This window comes from Mya arenaria, chromosome 11, assembly GCF_026914265.1.
Source record: "Mya arenaria isolate MELC-2E11 chromosome 11, ASM2691426v1".
NCBI lineage: Eukaryota > Metazoa > Mollusca > Bivalvia > Myida > Myidae > Mya > Mya arenaria.
The window spans coordinates 21,494,217-21,513,419 of NC_069132.1; the positions used below are offsets into that span (position 1 = coordinate 21,494,217).

A 19,203-nucleotide genomic window follows, 5' to 3' on the forward strand; every position below is an offset into this window, starting at 1 on the left:
CTCACTGTCACTGTGACAGCTCTTGTTAAATAGTCTGTGGGGTTTTAAGGAAAAATCATGGTACTGTCATAACCATTGGCATTATTGTGGAAAACTTTGAAGCTTTGCTTAACTAAAAAAAACTTTACAGGTATTGAAATAAAACTATGTACATGTGTTGCTAGAGATGATACGCATATGTTTAGCTTATCTGCTTAAGTTCAACTATAAAACCATTATTATGTAAAATGAAGCATCCTGTTTTTCAACTATGTGCCTACCAAGGATCGATCACTTTTTATACGCCCGAAGGGTCGTATTATGTTATGGCCTCCATCGTCTGTCCGTCTGTCCGTCCGTTAGCAATTCCGTGTCCGGGCCATAACTTGGTAACTAATAAAGCGATTTTCAAATAACTGTATACAAATCATCACTACATTAAAAGGATGTGTCGCGCGCAATTTCCAGGTCCATACCTCAAAGACTAGAATCACCATAGGGGTGCGTTAGCAAATCCGTGTCTGGGCCACAACTTGGTCACTAATAAAGTCATTTTCAAATAACTTTATACAAAGCATCATTAGGATGTGTCGCGCGCAATTTCCAGGTCCATACCTCAAACACTAGAATCACCATGGGGGGGGACGTTAGCAATTCCATGTCCAGGCCATAACTGGGTTACTACTAAAGCAATTTTCAAATAACTTTATACAAATCATCTCTACATTAAAAGGATTTGTCAAGCATGCTTTCCAGGTCCGTACCTCAAAGGCTAATTTCACTGGGGGGTGTTAGCAATTCCGTTTCAATATTGGAAGTTTAAGCCTTTGTTGTAAACACTTCACACCTAGTAAGCAGTATACTAGCATAACCTAAATGTTTATTAAAGACCTCAAGCCGAATCTTCTTCGGGCGTATAATGCTCCGTTTCGCGGTGCTCTTGTTTCTTGTGTTTATGCTGTATGAACACAGTAGGGCATGGAGCAAATTCCATGAATCGCGCTTGTATTTGTTCTTTACGCAATGTTACTTTGTATGAAAGAATAGCTTATTAATGTAACATTGTATGTCATTGGGTAAATGACATTGGCTAATCCAATCGGAGTGCAATGTTGAAATAAACAATGATGTCATAAGTTTTATGCAAACAAAGGACTAGCTGAATGTAAATTTCCCAATTTGTGCCATGTTTATTTAGACAATCTTTTATTATTATTATTTTTATAAAATTATATTATGCATTTTGTTGTATTTGGTACCTTCTTGTTTATGTGATATCTTCATAATTAATGGTTGTGTTAATTTATGGTTGTGTTAATTTATAGAGGTGTGCATATGTTTTTATTTTTATAAGCTCATCTCTTTACAAACAAAGTAACTTCTAAATTTCCAATGATATTGTAATTGAATTTTTTCTTAATTCTATCATAATAGACAATCAAAATAATTGGATTTTGTGGTGTGCTCCATTTTTTGTCTATCACTTTGTATTGCATGAAAAAACATTACCACAATATTATATGCAGAATTAAATAGATAAACAGTGCAATGACACATTATTAACATTAAAAAAAGAATGGACATGCAAAGGGATTTATTTCTCTAGAAAGCATAGAAATCTTACCTTTTTCACTGGTAGCGACGCCACGCATGAAAATATTGCATTTTGTGATCACTGGGTGAAATGTTTTGATCTTAAACAAAAAATAACCTCAAATATCCCCTATTGATTTCAGGAATACCTTCTGTACATGGAAGTAGAATAACATTTACTAGAGGTTACTATTGTAAATGTGATTGATTTTTTTTAGTTGAATTTTTTTATTACCATAAAACATCACAGTAAATCATTGTTGTTTTTTTATCTTTATTCATTATTTTTTGAGTAGTAAGAATATATGTGAATTGCTCAATGAAGTCAGGAGTAACTTTTACATAAATCTTTATGCAGTACTTTTGTGTGTTTTTTAAAGAAATCATTATACATGTTTGATTCCTGACGGAATCTTAATACTGGTACACTAAAGAGTTAAAATATTTTAAGTTAAAATATTTTATCTACAAGCTTTTTGTCCTGTATGTTATATTTATAAATTGTCATTAAAGCTGATTTTTTTACATAGAAAAAAAACAATCAGCGTATATCTGGAGCATTATAATATGATACCAAAGAATAACTTTGTGTTGGTGCTATTTGTTTTATGATGTTTAGTGATATAAATTCTGGAATTGAATAAAGATTTGTCCAATAAAATATTTTATGATATTGCTTGTTTGGTGTTTTCTCATGCACGAGAGTGATGATGTTATACATTAGATTTATCATTATCAAACCTCGGATGAATGAGAATGTGTTTTCTCTATGAAGTAAGATGCTTAGATATGCATGAGTTGGTCAACGTGCTAAACAAAAGCCAGGAATCATATCTTATCGAACCACTTTAATGTCACATCTGATGGTGAATGCTTGTAACCTTTGATATAATATTCATATATAGTTCTTACTGAAATGGTTTTAGGTAACCAGTTTTAATGTTATTGTTGGAGTTACATGTGTAAAACAAATCCAATGTTTTTATGCTGTGATAGATTAGCTCCAATATGTAATGTATAACAAGAGCTGTCACAGTATGTGACGAATGCCCCCGAATGTGACATTGACCTACGAACAAGGTCAGTACATGAAAAGTTGATCTTGCCTGTACGTGTCAAATACATATGGCAAGTTATTTTAAATTGCCTCTGAACATAAAAAAATACCACCCATACTTGACAACCTACACTGTTATGTCCATATATTCAGAATTCCCTTGTGAATAAACACTTAGTGTATCTTTCACCTTAGAGGTAGGGACATGGGTCTTGCACACGACACGTCGTCTTGGTATGTGGAACACATGTAGCAAGTAATTTTAAAATCTGTCCATACAAGGGAAAGTTACAGCCCTGACAGGACAACCTAAACTCTATGTCCTTATATGCAGCACTCCATTGTGAATAAACACTAAGTGTGACCTTAACCTTTGAGGTAGGGACACGAGTCTTGCACGCCACATGTCGTCTTGGTATGTGGAACACATGTGGCAAGTTATTTTAAAATCTGTCCATACAAGGGAAAGTTATAGAGCCGGACGGACGGACGGTGCGATTTTAATATGCCCACCTTCGGGGGCATAAAAACACTACTAAATATCTAGACACACACATTCAGTCCTAAATTTTATTTATAAAAAATACAGACTTCATAGCGGTAAAATATATATAAAAAAGATGATGTAAACATCCTATGTACATAAATTATTATAATTATAAAATTATATCTACAACATGAGATTCAATCTTGAGCAGTTGATTTAGGAAGTCGTTGTAAGTCATGGAGGTATCTACTGACCATTTTCCAATTCATGAAGGTCAACTTGGGAACTCGACAAATCAAACTGACATACACAGCACAAGAAAAACCTGTACTTACTCAAGTGAATGGCTACTTGTGAACTGACGTTCATTAACACTTTTAAAGAAAGTTTTTTTTCAGTTGAAATTGGAAATCGGCGCCAATCCACATATTGCCACTTTCAATGCGAAGCTGGGTGTGTATATTTATGAACTAGAGACCGTCTCGACCAAGTTGTGAGGTGTCCGGCAAATATTACCCTTGACCTTGAACGTGGGTCACTGGGCAGTCCTGACCTTTACTACCAGTTTGTCACACTCACTACAGGAGCCACAACCCCGACACTTGAGCTCCTCCGGGGCCCGCGCCCGCCACTCCATCCATGAACCCTAAAAATCAAAGAGATCCATTTTGTACAAATACTGTGAAGGCAATACAGCGTTTTACATCCTAGCTCTACTTATAAATATCAGATTATGAAATAGTTAGAGAAGTTGTCCGTTTCCCCCAATAATGTAGATACATGTATTAGGCAACTATAAGATGAGAAATTGCAGCACATGTGGCAACAGTGTTTAAGTGGCGGTGCCTAAGATATGTCGCGAACTTCATATTCTTTCATGACAGAAGAGGTTCGATTTAGAACATTCAAAGAGATGAGAACTTCCTGGAATATGATTTGTTATAATCAATTATTCTTACATAGTAGACGGGGATGTCTTTTCCTAGGATGTGGGCGGCGGCTGCGACCCCACATGCCGTCAAACCGCTGAAACATGAGGCTACCATCGGCCGATTAAGGTCCAGGCCAGCCGCGTCAAACACTGCAAACAGGGAGCTCTTTGTTATTACTTTACACGGTTTTAAGATGAAATCAGATTAAGTTGAGAAAGCCATCTCCTTGTAGTTTTACTTTTAGTTAACAACAAGTATCCGAAAAGTTCTAAAATACCGCCAGTTTTTCCTGCATAAGTTTCAGTTTTAGGTAACACAAGTTCCAATGGACTCGATTCATAAACTTGATACGCAGAGACATAAATAGTATTTCCCCACTATGTGTATACATGATTTAATTTACAGAATAAAATTCAGTTTCGTTTGAATGACGGTATACGCCATTATCTTTAATACATTTTTAATGCTTTTATTTTGCACACATCAACTACTTACTGGCTTTTAATTCTTCTTGAGACTTGATTGTACCCTCCTCAGTAAACAGCTCATTGAAACCAACGTGTTTAGCGCCAGGTATTTTCCCACCATCCGTCGCAACTGAAAAAGTATTTTTTGAACTTAATGTAAGCTCCTGTTTTCCACAAAAATGTCAATTTTTTGTTATAATGGAATTGGGACCCTTTTGGGTCATATGTTAGTATGGAATGCTCTATTTTATATAAAGGAGCTTCGAAAGAGATTAGGTAGAGCAGTTCGCACAATTCATATTAAAATGGGTGGTCTTTGATACATATGCGTTCAGATTTTAAATACAGGTCGTATTTGATTCGTTAGTCTCGGGCCGAACGGTTACACTATCTTAAAAGCCATCACCGATAATCATATTCATCGCTACCTTTACCACACTGCTCTTTTCGTTATACAAGAATAAATCCAACCGTAAGCGCTACCCACTTTCCATGACGGAGGGCTCGTCTGGCGCGCGGGCGTCCGCGATCTGCTCCTGGCGCGTTCGGATGTTCATCATCATCTGATCATATGTTCGCATCAGGCTCCGGTCCAGCTGAGCCTCTACGTCGGAGCGCTAAAATCGAATCATTCGCATATACATTTATATATAAAATTTAATTACATTGAATATTGTATATCAAAAGTCTGTGTTTCTATCTCTTACCATAACCCTTACCCTTGTTTTAACCAACAAATATTACAAAATATACATGGATGAGCTGTTACGCATGCAATAATAAGTGAACAGAGTTTTGTAACATAAGATTATCTCGAAACTGTACAACTGGTTCATACCGCCACAATTGGTTCCTGTTTTGTCGTTTCAAACCCCTCGGCTTTCCATTTCTTGAAACCTCCGTCAAGGACCGAGATCTTACGATGTCCGAACAGCTGAAATGTTAGAATTGTAGTTCACTGATTATAATAAATGACAGTCCGAAATGTTAAAAAGAATGCCATACAGAACGTTTAAACGTTCACGGATATAGCCAAACGGCGTAAACTGTTGCTGTTGTTTTTCGTAGGCGAGCGATGACACGCCATCCAAGCATGGTTGAACATCATTTTTGAAACGAACAACGGTGACAGGTACATTTCTAAATTAGAATGTTTTACCATTTAAATAACAATTAATTAATAAATATGAAGTTAAAATGTTAACTAAATTAGCGCAATTAGCAGAATGTGTTCACCCAAGTTATAAATGCGTGCGTACCCGGAATATCCACCATGTGCGGAAGGCGGAAGAGGGGCCGAACCTGTCGTAGGCGACCACGTGGGTATCGGGCCAGATGCCTAGCTGCCGCATGTTATTTTGGAAGCAGTGAGTTTCCGGAAGGTTTCGCGGGATCTCCGGCGTGCTCTCCACACAGCTATGCAACCCGAAATACAGCGACTGTGGTATATGCTCTCTGTAACATACGTTCCGTGATAAAGAACTAACGTAAAAATGGGGCAGGGAGTCACCGCTTGCATTAAGATGAGCAAAACCTGACGCCAAGGGCTCTTTTCACAGCCCTACAAAATGCTCCCGTACTTGCCAAAACAAGTATTCAATGCTTCATTCTTTTACAAAATATGAAGTTTCTTTTATTCTAAGTGAAAACATATTTGTAAGAGAAAAGGTTACAGTTGTTAGTGTTGCTTACTCGAGATACGCCGATGTGTAGGTGTCTATCTCCTTGTTCTTTACGAATGAAGTATCGAGCACGCGGAGCGCACGTGTCGGCGTGTTTCCGGTGCCTAGCTGTTCCCTCAACCACTGGGTGGACACCACAGTCCGCATGTTGTGCAGTAATCGCATCTGAAACGCAAATGCCACGTACACATTACTTTACGTCACTGTTATGATAATTTCAAATTACGTCATTATTGATGTAGCTGTTTGGCGTTTGGGAATGGAACGTACGAACATATCCTTAATGTTAATCATGTACCGTAGCGATTTTACAATTGACCTGTCACTATTTAATTTATTATGCTTTTAGCGTTAATGTTAATCCTAATCAAAATCTCTTACCGTAGCGATTTAAATCGAACCAAAACCTAAGTTAAAGAATGTTTCAAGAAATATTGAACTCCGAGGGAATTTTAGTACATGTGTATTTTGAATGTTATAATCATAAAGTTTCTATAAAATGCAGTTATTTCAATACAACTTCCCATATGATGATCAATGCATGTTAGCCGCTGTATGAATCTGAACTAGTCTAAAATAATAGACGTGTTATACGGGATTCTTCCAATCCCTGAAGGATTTGCCATATCAAAAATCTAAAAAAATCCGTCAACGTACAATTATTTGGACTAGAATCTGAACACAACAACATGTATATAACGATAAAATGTAACATATAACGCTCACCTGTAACTGATTTTGTGTCACAAATATCCGGATTCTATAATGTAAATGTACTGAACAATTTTTAATTCCGGTGAGAATTTATATATATACAGCATGATTTTGGGACGTGACTGTCTAAAATCACCAAATCACTGTGTCTAATATGACTTAGTATTGCGTCAGGGGTGAACGTGATTCGAATCTCCCGATAGTTGTACGATTTATTTCCCTTTGGTGTATGTTGGTTTACCAGCTTTATAAATACTTTAAACTTAACATTGTATAGTTCGTACGTTTATAAATACTAAAATGCATTAACATACAGCACTCAAAACACTTATATACAAGTATTTATAAAACAAAAATGAACGACTGTTAGAATTGCTATCACATAAATCGTTAATTGTAATTCCTTTAAATGTCTTCACGGTGTATGAATACATTATCCGTACGTTATTTCGAATACTGTCCCAGTCGTATCAGTGTCCACAAGCTTTTGAGTGCTGGCATGTACACAGTGCACTATACGAGCATGCATAGTATTCGTTTGATTTCTAAGATGTGAGCTTGTAGATCATCCAGTCTGCTCAAGTAAACGTCTCCCGGAGGTCGGGTCCCGCCCGCGCGGTTTTATCGTCCATGTTGCTGCGGTTGTATCTGACCTCCAGGGGCAGGAGACACAACACGGACAGCCCCATAACTCCCACAAATGTCCAGTTCATCCAATCTACTCCTGCAACATCAGTTATAAAGATATATGCAAGAATAGCTGGCTTATAGTCGAAATAGTTTTGTCTAAGATAGCCGGTTCATCCAAACCCGAGCGAAGGGTGCTAAATAAAGCGGAACGCGGTTTTCTGAGTTTCTGCATAGCACCCTGCTCGAGAATTGGGCTGAACCTGTTTTACACGAGCGGCCATGGTAGATGCCTTTTCTCCAACCTCAGTTGAACAAAATATTGTAATCAAAGTGCTGAAAGCACTGATGGACTAGGGCTTCATTTAGGGGAATGTTGATAACCATGTTCTAAGCATTAAACAAATCGGCTCACATCACAAGGGGTCACTGTTTAATGGGCTAGCTTAAACTAAAGTGTTTAATCAGATAAAGTCATAGTTCTTTTGAAAATCTCAATGTCGTTAAATCAGACCTAAACAAATTAATTTACGTGGTTGGCGTATGTTAACCAAAGTACACATACTTGTTTAATTTGATTAAATCATTTTATATCAAAGGTTTGTTTTTTGCAGTTTCAGAGAAGATTTTCAATGATGTAATTATATCCTATATAGAAAACCTGTCACCTCTTTTTCAGGGGAGCTTTAAACCACAAGGCCATACTTTGGATAATATTTGTAAAAGACATCAATAAATGCAACAGTAGGCCATTCTTGTATTGTCCTCTGTCTCTGTCCTGATAGCTCCCTATCTCAATAGTTGCAAATGGTTGTAGGTTCATGATTCTCCTGGTCATTGGTCATACAGAAAGATGTTGAATGTAGAATCAAGAAGCTTTCATTTCAGGCACTCCGAATTGAATAGAACTGTAACATTTGGAGTGCCTAGAATTTGTTAGATTCCTAGGCAACATGTTTCAGGTGTTGCAGTACATTTACTTTACTACAAATACTTTTACCCGTCCTTGTAAATCTAAAAAAGCTTTCATTTCGCAAAAGTAGTTCATATATTAAACTATAATAAGGTTGCTAAATCAGAGTTTGAATAATTCTGATATCTAGATGTGCCTTTAATTGCAGCAATTTAATGTCCAACTCATGATGTCAATTGAGCTGGTTAAGCAATACTGCATTTCCTTGGTATGGGGATTGCATTATATACTTGAATAAACAAACAGTTTTTGCGTTGGAAAGTACAATGTATTGACAATGTTACATGCAATTTTCTTGACCTGACTCCATCCAAGCCTTAAATCTCAGATCAACATGTACTTGGGGCTATGTGTTTTATCAATGAGAACTATAAATTATGTTCAATTTAGTGCCACTTATGATATATCATTCTGAATACAAAAACACTGGCATTTTCTTTAAAGCCACTAGCATTAATATCCTATGTTATGATAAAACCATTGCCAAGGTGGTAATTTGAAAACACTAGAAATTTTATCTGGTCAGGGTTTGACATAGTCTTTCTAGGCAGCTGGACTTGTTTTGCAGTTACTTTGAAAATCTTCAAAAGCTAAACTGATCAAGAATGGAGCAAAATCCTCACAATACCAAAAGGGATTTTAAAGACTTACGAGATCATTCTCATATCACCAATACCATTAGTTTTTATCTACAAACTTAGGTCAACATAAAAATGTTTTACATTAATATTGCAATGAATAAAACATATTGCAATAACATAGCAATCAAGCCTAAACATGAGATTTCAACATTTTCCAGATAAACAATAAATAAGTTTACTTAATAACTTTCTCGATACTTACACAAGCTGGAAAATGGTCTCTTTTTGAATACTTCACATATTTTATGGCTTTCATCATTCAAACTAACATTTCGCTTGTTATTTCAATATTCAATGATTTGGTAAACATTCATAAATGATGGTTAAAATTAAGATTCATACTAATCATGCCTACCGAAAACACCTGACTGACCAGTTAGAATGCAATTCCGGCAGGGCTTATTGGTGGTTCAGTGAAATCCACCATGACCTCCCACAATCTGCACTGATCAACAGTAAATGCATTGTTTCCATTGTTCTTATTTTCATAAAGTTAGAAAACAACTGCAGTGAATAAAATTTATTCCTATCACTGAGAGAAAGTTTAGAATGAACGAAGCCGACGGTTACATTAAGTGGGATATCAAATCCTACAAATGTATTCATCATTTAATGTAACCGTATTTAGTATAAGTGTTAAAGTTTTGAAAGTCTAAAAAGTTTCATTTTTTGTATATTTTGTGCTTCATTTAATTTCATTGACATTTGTTTTTTTAGTGTTCAATCCCAAGCATACTTGTTCACATTTAAGTGCAAGAAAAGTTTCTAAATTATGATCTGAATAAATTTTTATTTTAATGTCACATTTAAAAATAACAGTTTTTCATCTGTTTAAATTTATTTCAAATGCTGTGCATTGAAATTTGATTATGAGTTTAAACTATGACAGGAATAATTCAAGGAAATGTTCTTTTGTGATTTCTAGCATTTAAATTGTCTGAATCGCATGAATATTTATAAATTACGTAAGGTACCGGGTATTCTCAAATTGGTCACACTTGTTGAACTTTGTACTGTCTTCTTTTTGTCTGTCTCAAATTTAATACAGCATTGGCTTCACCTCTTGTTTATTAAAGGGACTGTACACCAGAATGGCACCAAAAAAGTTGGATTTTTTTCTTTAACGAATCTAAGGACAATTTTTTAATAAACTATTTTACTCTTTGATATCGTTATTGTAAATAAAATACCAAAATGTAAAAAAATGCAGTGCAGTGTCGAATCCACTACGCTATGAAGACTGGGTGGAATTTCCAGATATATACCTAACTCGCTTGAATCACGTAATAACATCAACGGCAGATTACGCATAAGGAATTAATTAAACTCGGTAGACATACAATGTACTTAGTAATCTTTTTTTAATGGAAAAACACGAAATAACTGCTATTAATAAATCATTTGTAAACTATGTGCATCATCAGTTAGTAGGTTTCAATGCATTAATTCGGTACACATCGATACCAAGTTAATGTCAGGTTTCTATAAAAAAGAAAGTTTTTTTTCTTTTTCATTATTAGCTGAGTACAGCCCATTTAAAATGTACCTTATAATGTCTGTGACTTATCAAATATTTAATAGTAATGGTCTGCAACCACGATTTGTTTGAATTATCAAGGTTTCAAACTGCATTGTGTATGCGATTGGAAAGCTAATCTTGAAAGCTCCCTTAGTATAATTTTTAAAAAATAACATAGACCCTGCAAGGTACTCATATTTGGATGATTCATAAAGATTTGCACAGTTATTTATGTATAATTGCATTTATTGATACAGGTTACCTTTTTCAAATCTATGATTTAGATTGCAAAGTATCACTTATATAAATAAATATATATTCTTAACTTCTAATAAGTAATTAGTTAATTTGTCAACTGCGCACCAAAACACTGAATCTGTATGTATACGCAAGCTTATGCATCAGTCAATTAATTGTAACCATGCACCCCCCCCCCCGGTCCAGGGAATAGCGGGGATTTTTACTTTCGGTCCAGCCAACCCAAGCTAAAATCCCCGCCCTGCAGGGATGATCTGATGGCAAAGTCCCCACCAAATCCCCCCCCCCCAGCACCCAAGGGACATTAGGTTAAGCCATATCCGCACTGTATTTTCCACGAAGACCCGATACTGCGGGACCACCTGAAAGGTAAAAACACGGCCCATTTCCCCGGTATACCCCCGGATGTGGGGGCCCTGGTTACAACTGACTGGTGCATGCTGATCCATAGCAATCCAATCTCATGCCAAGACGATTTCTGGTCTGACATCTCCAGGCAAGTTATTCTTAAGCATAAAAAAGCCTGGACAGCATTTGAGAAAGACTGTTGTGAGGTTAAATCTTCATTACTTCACTATGCCACAACATTGGGTGATTACTGATTTTCATTCTTGGCGAGGAAAAAAAAGTGAGCTCAAAGCGTCTTCAGAAAAAGAACTTTATGCACCAGTCAAATGTTACCACGCCCACCCCCCCCCCCCCCCCTCCAGGTCTGGGGAATACTTTGACTTTCAGTCCAACCATTCCCCTATAAAATCCCTGCCCTACCCTGCGGGAACGAACTGGTGGTAAAATCCCTGCCAAATAACCTCGCACCCCAAGGATCTTAGGTAAGGGCAATTCCCCGCTATATTTTGCGGGAAGACAAAACCACCGCAATCATCAGGCACTGCGAGGACACCGCTGAAAGGTGAAAACACTGCCCTTTTCCCTAGTATACCCCGAGGGGGTGGTAACAATTGACTGGTGCATAATAAGAGTAGAAATCATAAGTTAGCAGGCAAATGGCGATGGCTTATCACACAATGGCATTGAACAAAATGTACTTACACTGAGAATGGCTCCAAGACATTTCTATGCACATAGGTAAACACTCATCATATTCATAAGCCAGATGCTATGCACATATTCATACATTTGGCTTCATTTAAAATGAAACTTTATAAATAAGTATGCGCATATTTGATATTTCTTTATCTGCATTTTGCAAAATTGAAATCACATGATTTTATCAAACGAACTTTTATTGCTTGAAATTCTACGTGTCAAATTAAACATGCTATCCACGGTAAGATGACAATAAATCCGTTTGATGGTGGTAATCATTCAATGGCGACTTTATTGATAAATTTCTTCAATATAACACGTATAAAATTCACATCATCAGCATCCGGAAGTAGTGATAACATGTACATGTGTGAATCATTCGACCGCTCTGATCAGAGTGAATGAGTCAATACAGTAGACTGGTACCCGAATTTACTTTTCCTCAAGAACACAAGTTATAACGTTATACAGGTACGCGGCATATGGTTTTTTATTTTACATTAATAGTATTCAAACAATCAATACCAAAAATCATGCTGTATTTAAAAAAGTGCTGAGTGACATGCAATGATTAGTTAAAAATAAACTTTGTATTTAAAAAGAAAATGTCACGGAAACATGCAAATTATGTCGAAAAAAAGAACAGCCCTCTTAATAAATTAATACCAACATTCTATACAAAGGATAACAATACTTTTTAAAAAACAACAACAACAAATATCCTGGTTGTTTACTACTTAGACCGCAAGCTTGATTCGTTTTACGTACCTACAAGACATTTCGAATGCGCGACGGGCACCGTGGTTAGCTGATACTGGTCTCTTTTCGGATAAAAGAGAAAGCGGCTACCAGTCTATCAATCAAGAGCTTTGAACGGAAAATGTCGATGCGTACTTTTCCAATATGTTCATATTCTTATTGCATTTAATCTGACCGTATGCAAGAACATTCATGTAGTTAACCCGATTAACTCACTCGCTACGTACCCATTTATTGTGCTTCATTAAAAGAACATACAATTAGCTTGTCTTGTTAGGAGAACTATTTTTATGTGATGTTTTCATTGTAATCAGTTCTGGTACTACTTTGATTATTCAAATTTGCTAACGGCAATCCAATCAAAATACAGCGTATGAATACATTACGTCAGTGAACCCCCAGATTCGGCTTGAAAATGCAGACATCGCGATTACGGCTATGAACTAGGTCACAAGTGCCGTAGTCCAAAAATGTATGTGTTTTACTACGCGCACTTTTTTATCCTTGTCCGTAGGATAAGGATGTCCAGCATGGAAGGATATTTGGATCTACTTCTCTGGGGTGGGAAATATAGACACGTACACGTATATAAAGTCTATAGGAGAAGAGGGTCTAGCACCCGAAATATATTTCCTATAATAGTATATAAAGTATAATGTTTTTAGGAATGTTGAAGGCTGTACAATACATATGTGCATATCTATATAGCAACCACTGTCTCCTCACTGTGATAATATTATAGTATTATATATATTATTGTTTGAATTATATAATAATATAGTGTTAGTTATTGTAAAAAAATGTAAAAAATGTATCTGTAAAATTGTATTTGACCACTGATCAATGAATTGTCATGATACTGTATGTGCATATATGCATAATTCTTGTATGCTCGTGGGCCTATGGCCTTTATGCATTTGAAATAAACTATGAAACTATGAAACTACAATCATGCAAGATATTTGTAGTATATCAATATATGCCGGAGACACGTACCAATGCTTGGCACGAGTTGAACGAGGAGAAATATGACGGCGGCAGCGTTGATGGCGATGCTGATGAATGTGGAGACGATCCCCTCATGGATAGGAAAGCCACTCTCACACGCCAACTCGTAACACAGAGGCAACGCCCCATTCATCAACGAAGCGATGACCGTAACCCCTACCGCCAATAACGCTGAAATGAACAGTACACTATGTGGATAAGAAACCCACTCTTACCATGGCGGCAATGCGCCGTACATCAGTGAATCAGTCTCTGGGCGTAACCACCACCGTCAACATCGCTGAAACCGGGATGGTAAAGATATGAATAAATGCTGACGCCGCTCAGTGAAATGGCCACCCGGACGAAAATAAGAGAAGCAGCAGTTTAAATTTACAAGTGTATGTGGCTGGCAGACTTGCGACAATGTCAGTATGAATAATATGAAACCATTGTATGGGCATTAACTCTGCAATCTTGAGACCAGACAAGGGATATATTGGTCCATGTTTAATACTTACCTAAAGACTTAGGTATATACGCGTTTCTCATGCATGTTATCCAGGCGACAACCAGGAGTGTCAATATAAACAGGGCGACAATGAACTGCTTCAGCCTTCTAGGGAATCGATCCGCTATTCTGAAAGAAGTTCGAAACTTTTCACACAAGGGATGTAGCTCGACCAAAAAAGATTTGCAGTTAGATGGAAATGTATAGAATATTTATTGAAAAATATGCACACCGGGGGTGCAATGCTACGCGAAGTTAATTATCCGGCGTATACTGTATAACATTTTTCCGTGGATTCCAATACCTTCCTATCAGGATCCCGCCGACAAGTCCACCACACGCTGCATACATACCAAAGAAGCCCGCCTCTTTCTGTGTGAAGAAACGAAATATCGTGTCAAAATGCAATTCATGATATAGATTTATCATCAGTTACTGTATAATAAATAGTGTATATACATAAGGTTTAAAATCGTATATCGATATTAAAGCATTTTTTATGTGGCATAAGGACTTTTATTAATGTGCTTACAATTACTGGAAATCACGCGACGTCAAAATAGTGGCCTGGCGAGATGACGCTCAAAATTACCTGTACGTCTTAACTGAGTTACTATCCATGTATATATTTTATATATATACCTGAGATACACCTATATTTCCGAAATTAACAGACATCAGCCCCATCCAGTTGGCCAAAACAGCCCACGGTACGGCAAAAACAGCCGTCAACAGAAGTAAACTTGGCTGTCTGAAACAAGAACAAAATAGGGTATAATACACGTTAGATTGCGCTAAAACTTTTATTCTTTCCATGTTTCAACAACATCAGAGTGTTCACAACTTGATAGAAGTGTATTGGTTTAGGTGGGAATTATACTAGACATTGATGATACATGTAAAACATAGGCGCGATATTCTACATGATATACTAGTAAGTACACTAAACAAGTATTACCACAAAATCAATGATTTATATATGAAGACATGTGGCATCTGATACATACGTGATGACGGACTTCAGCCCGGTGCGGTAATCCAGCCTCTCCTCCTTGGCGGACCTGCTGGGCGGGAGTGGAGGTTTGGCGGGGAAATACACCGCCACCAGCACAAACATCGCTATGCACACACCAAAATCTGAATATACGTATGTAAATAAATCCTTTCAGTCTCCTATGACTTTATAAGATGGTACACAGCCAGCTCACACTCCTCCCAACAGATCCCCAGCAAGCTTGTTCAGATCCCGAGCAAGCTTGTTTTGCAATTTGGTGAACAATATTGTATAAAACAACGACAACGAGTTTTAGGGTTAAATTATTGGGAGAGCTCCCACCAACTCCCGCATCACGTTTAAAACCATGTTTTCTTCTTTTCGATGCCCCCGACAACAGCAGCATTGTCCATACCTGCTGCTTGTATTTTAGGATATATAAAATTCGGCGCGTGTGGAAACATTTTTAAGATCCCGACCACTTCTTGAAACTATCCGAGTCAAAATGAATCTAGTTATTTCCACAGGCGTCTGAATCATTGTTTGTCACTTAAATGTTGGTTAAAACCATTTTGGTTACATAAAATGAGATAAACCACACATCTTAAGATATTTAGTGTCTTTAATATACAAAAAAAGAATATATGTATATCAAAGACACTAAATATCTTCAGAGGTGTTGTTTATCTCATTTTATGTACCCAAAATGGTTTTAACCAACATTTAAGTGACAAACAATGATTCAGACGCCTGTGGTTATTTCAGCCGAGAGTAGTGTCTTGTAAACACACTATACTCACCAATTAACAAGTAAGTCCGTGTTTGCCGGGTGATATTTTCAGCCTCTGAAAGAAAACCGAAAAATCAATCTCAAATACATAATTATGTATGTGATTCATAAATACCAAGAAAATACCATGCATTCCAACACTCAAATTCCAAGTTGGATAAAACTAGAGAAGTCGGGCAAAAAGTTACCTTTCTCATACCTTTCTGAACAATTGTCACATGTGCTGTTCAACAATGTCCAGTTCCTGAAAAAAGAGAAAACGTACGTGGTATATTCCCTGTAGAAGAAAAGCTCTTCGTAAAGAAACATTTTCGTCCTGTTCCAGTTAAAAACAATCATAAGACTCACGTGTTCTTAGGCTGGTCTACCATATTTGGACCTGAAAATGTACAGACAAATATTAATGTATTTGATAAACTACTTGTTCAATCGCAAAATATTAATTATCTGTCATAATTTAGAAATATAATTTAATGGTATTTTTTTGTATATAATGCATATATCTTATTACCATTACACATGCGTATGGACATATTAAGTTGTGCCAGGTGACCTTGCGCGACGTCTAATCTAAGAGATGGAATACCATATTTTACGAGATGTATTTTTACATGATTTGCTACATCTGACCAGGCACGCTTATTGTTCTGATTGATGTTTCATTTTCCGAACATACCTACTGTGAATGCTATAACGGACCCCAAAGAGTTGGCGACCACGGCGATGGCGGTGGCGGTGGTTCGCTCGTTGCTAGGGAACCATGTTTCTGAGAGGGCGGGAGGAATAACCTGCAGCACACTTCCGGCTGCACCGTTACAGAACTGTCCCACACACACTAGGCTGGGAAAAATGAAGTGGGACACATATTGTCTTTTATTCAGCTACGGTAGAATAATATTTCATGAACTATTAAAGTAAAAATGCAATTATTTTTTGCTATTATTTACTTGCCATTTGCTATTTTCTACATTATGCATATCACTGACAAATATAAATTAAAAACATGAGTGGCCCAGACCCTATAGTCCCTATTACAGGGCATAAAAAAACCACCCAACCCCAGCCCCCACACACATGCACGCACGCAAGCATACTCACACGCAAGCACGCACGCACACTAAAACACTTTAACAATCATGTTTCTACCCCTAAAAAGATCTGGACGCAAACTACTTTATGTTACTCATGCGTTTCCTTTAAATAAGAGAGTCATTCAATCTCATGAAAGCAATAAACGTCAAACTTTCAGTCATTAACATTCAGTCACCAATATCATTTGGCAAAATACTATGTATAGCTAGCATGACATTAAGTACAATTATCTATTGCATACATAGTTCCAAGAAGTGGCTGTGTTGAAATAGTTCGGAGACCGGACCCGACTGCTAACAAGAAACTGCTCGTCAACATTGATACCCGTAATCCTGGAAAAGAAATTTGGGAATAGTCTTGCTTAACAACGTGGAGATGGATGTTGTTGTTTTTTAAATGTCCATAACCTTATTGGAAATAAGGTTTTTTTTTAAAAACTCTCAAAGACAAATAAACATTATATATAGATGCTTATATATCGATGGAATGTCCTTAGTCTGTTATGGCATTACTTGTTTCTTGAAGAAATTTATTCTGATGATTTGCCTGCAAGCTGCTCAAATGATGGGGGCGTTAGTCCAAAATGGTTCACTTTATAGAACTATAATTCTGCGAAACAAATTCTTCTTAACTACCATAATTGTCTGCGAACCACCTTCAACATGCAGGTAGCGTACCCAATACCCGTTAAAAACGTACAGAAATGTTTTAATGTACTGAGAAAAAATCAAAGCATCTTTAAACATTATTTATGGTCGAACCTTTCCTGCTGACGAGGTAGCCGGTTCCGAGGAGCGGCAGGAGGACGCCAGCGTTCCCACAGTTGATCACCACCGTCAGCATGGTCGTGTGCCACCCGTACACAACCTGTCAAGCATAAATATTGTACATACGGAACCGTACCGACAACCAATACACAAAGGTTCCATTCGACAGTTAATTGCGAACATATTTTACAAACATTTGCTATTGATGTTCTTGGTGAGTTTGCACGTTTCAGTCATGTGAGCAGTTTGAATTCAGTATGTATGTAAGCCGTTAGCATTCTGTGATGTAAACCGGCTGTCTGAAATCAGCCATGTAAACTTTTTGAATTCAGTCAAGTAAGCAGTTTAAAACCTAAATATTTCTAAAAAAAAATAAGTGAAAATCTTGATAAGCCGGGAAGAATAATTTATGGCGATCTTTGTCAATGTAGGTTTTGAGTATATATGTAGCTTCACTGATTATTACCGTAGACGGAAGGTAAATGATTGTTGATATAGCGATAAACAATTTTGCAACTACTCAATATATGACTAACACTGACCTTTGCCGACTTGGAGAGCGGCCCCCATGTCCCCCAGACGGCATTCTGCATGGTAACACACAGGCTGGTGACAAGGAGCAGCCACCAGCGAGTTGCGTACACGTGTGTCTCCCCGCGAGCGCGAGCGCTCCCGACCCGCACTGCATCCTCGCGGGAGGGAGTATCCGCGTTCTCAATTTGAACGCTTCTTCCGGGCGTGTCCCTTCCATCCCCCCTTCCGTCCCTACTTCCATTTGAAAGCAGTGGTTTCCGCTCTGAGGCTGACATGTTCAATGCATTTGGTCCATTTTACATTAACATTTGATAATAATTATCCCGATTCTCAGGAAGATATCAACCAATTGTGTGCACTATTCACTAACATTCATTGTTTTCTTTTACGTAACTCATGCAGATGGTTTTGAAACTTAATATTGCTTACACTATTCTGTCCGTATAAACGGTGTTATTGAAGCGTATGGTTAAATCAGGACAAGTTGACATTTATTTATGATAGCATTTGAGTTTATCAGAAAAATATACTTTTGTGATTAAATTACGATTCAGGTCGATCAAGATATTATTATCATCATTAAAGCATACTCAAACATGTTATAACAGGACTCAGAATGTATATCTTTTTAATATTCTCATCGATCAAAAGCAATATATAATATGAATTTAACTTAAAAGTAAGAGCCCACTTCACATCGACGCTAGTGAAACATTTATACACCATTCCACAAATGTTTATGTCAGAAGTCGAGCGTTAAAAACGATAAAACAACAACAACAAAGAACTCCTG

The 19,203-nt window shown here is 37.0% G+C and overlaps 2 protein-coding genes across 3 annotated transcripts; both read right to left on the minus strand.

Moving 5' to 3' along the window:
• Window positions 1–3,185: 3,185 nt before the first annotated feature.
• Window positions 3,186–7,476, minus strand: LOC128207947 (thiosulfate sulfurtransferase-like). 2 transcript variants are annotated; one of them, XM_052911169.1, is made up of 8 exons: window positions 7,355–7,476; window positions 6,208–6,362; window positions 5,775–5,970; window positions 5,354–5,449; window positions 5,003–5,132; window positions 4,544–4,645; window positions 4,076–4,197; window positions 3,186–3,762 (listed from the first exon to the last, which is right to left on the minus strand). In XM_052911169.1, exons 2-8 carry the CDS (start codon window positions 6,360–6,362, stop codon window positions 3,652–3,654), a joined length of 912 nt encoding a protein of 303 aa, XP_052767129.1. In that variant the 5' UTR covers window positions 7,355–7,476; the 3' UTR covers window positions 3,186–3,651. The 2 variants fall into 2 exon arrangements, with proteins under 2 accessions (XP_052767129.1, XP_052767128.1); XM_052911168.1 differs by having other exon boundaries at window positions 6,924–7,465.
• Window positions 7,108–19,195, minus strand: LOC128207946 (solute carrier family 49 member 4 homolog). The gene is made up of 14 exons (XM_052911167.1): window positions 19,102–19,195; window positions 18,419–18,845; window positions 17,871–17,976; window positions 17,351–17,441; window positions 16,694–16,857; window positions 16,366–16,396; window positions 16,206–16,261; window positions 16,028–16,072; window positions 15,241–15,370; window positions 14,876–14,984; window positions 14,538–14,605; window positions 14,244–14,362; window positions 13,732–13,914; window positions 7,108–7,635 (listed from the first exon to the last, which is right to left on the minus strand). The coding sequence occupies exons 2-14, from the start codon at window positions 18,683–18,685 to the stop codon at window positions 7,490–7,492; spliced, it is 1,515 nt and encodes a 504-aa protein (XP_052767127.1). The 5' UTR covers window positions 18,686–18,845; window positions 19,102–19,195; the 3' UTR covers window positions 7,108–7,489.
• Window positions 19,196–19,203: the final 8 nt, after the last annotated feature.

Coding starts and splice junctions, on each gene's coding strand:
- LOC128207946 (XM_052911167.1), bottom strand. CDS start 18,685: ATGTCAGCCTCAGAGCGGAAACCACTGCTTTCAAATGGAAGTAGGGAC. Junction 17,977..18,418: donor CGCTCTCCAAGTCGGCAAAG/GTCAGTGTTAGT, acceptor TATGCTTGACAG/GTTGTGTACGGGTGGCACAC. Junction 15,371..16,027: donor ACGGACTTACTTGTTAATTG/GTGAGTATAGTG, acceptor ACGTATATTCAG/ATTTTGGTGTGTGCATAGCG.
- LOC128207947 (XM_052911169.1), bottom strand. CDS start 6,362: ATGCGATTACTGCACAACATGCGGACTGTGGTGTCCACCCAGTGGTTG. Junction 5,133..5,353: donor AACAGGAACCAATTGTGGCG/GTATGAACCAGT, acceptor ATTCGATTTTAG/CGCTCCGACGTAGAGGCTCA. Junction 4,198..4,543: donor TCAAGAAGAATTAAAAGCCA/GTAAGTAGTTGA, acceptor CCCTGTTTGCAG/TGTTTGACGCGGCTGGCCTG.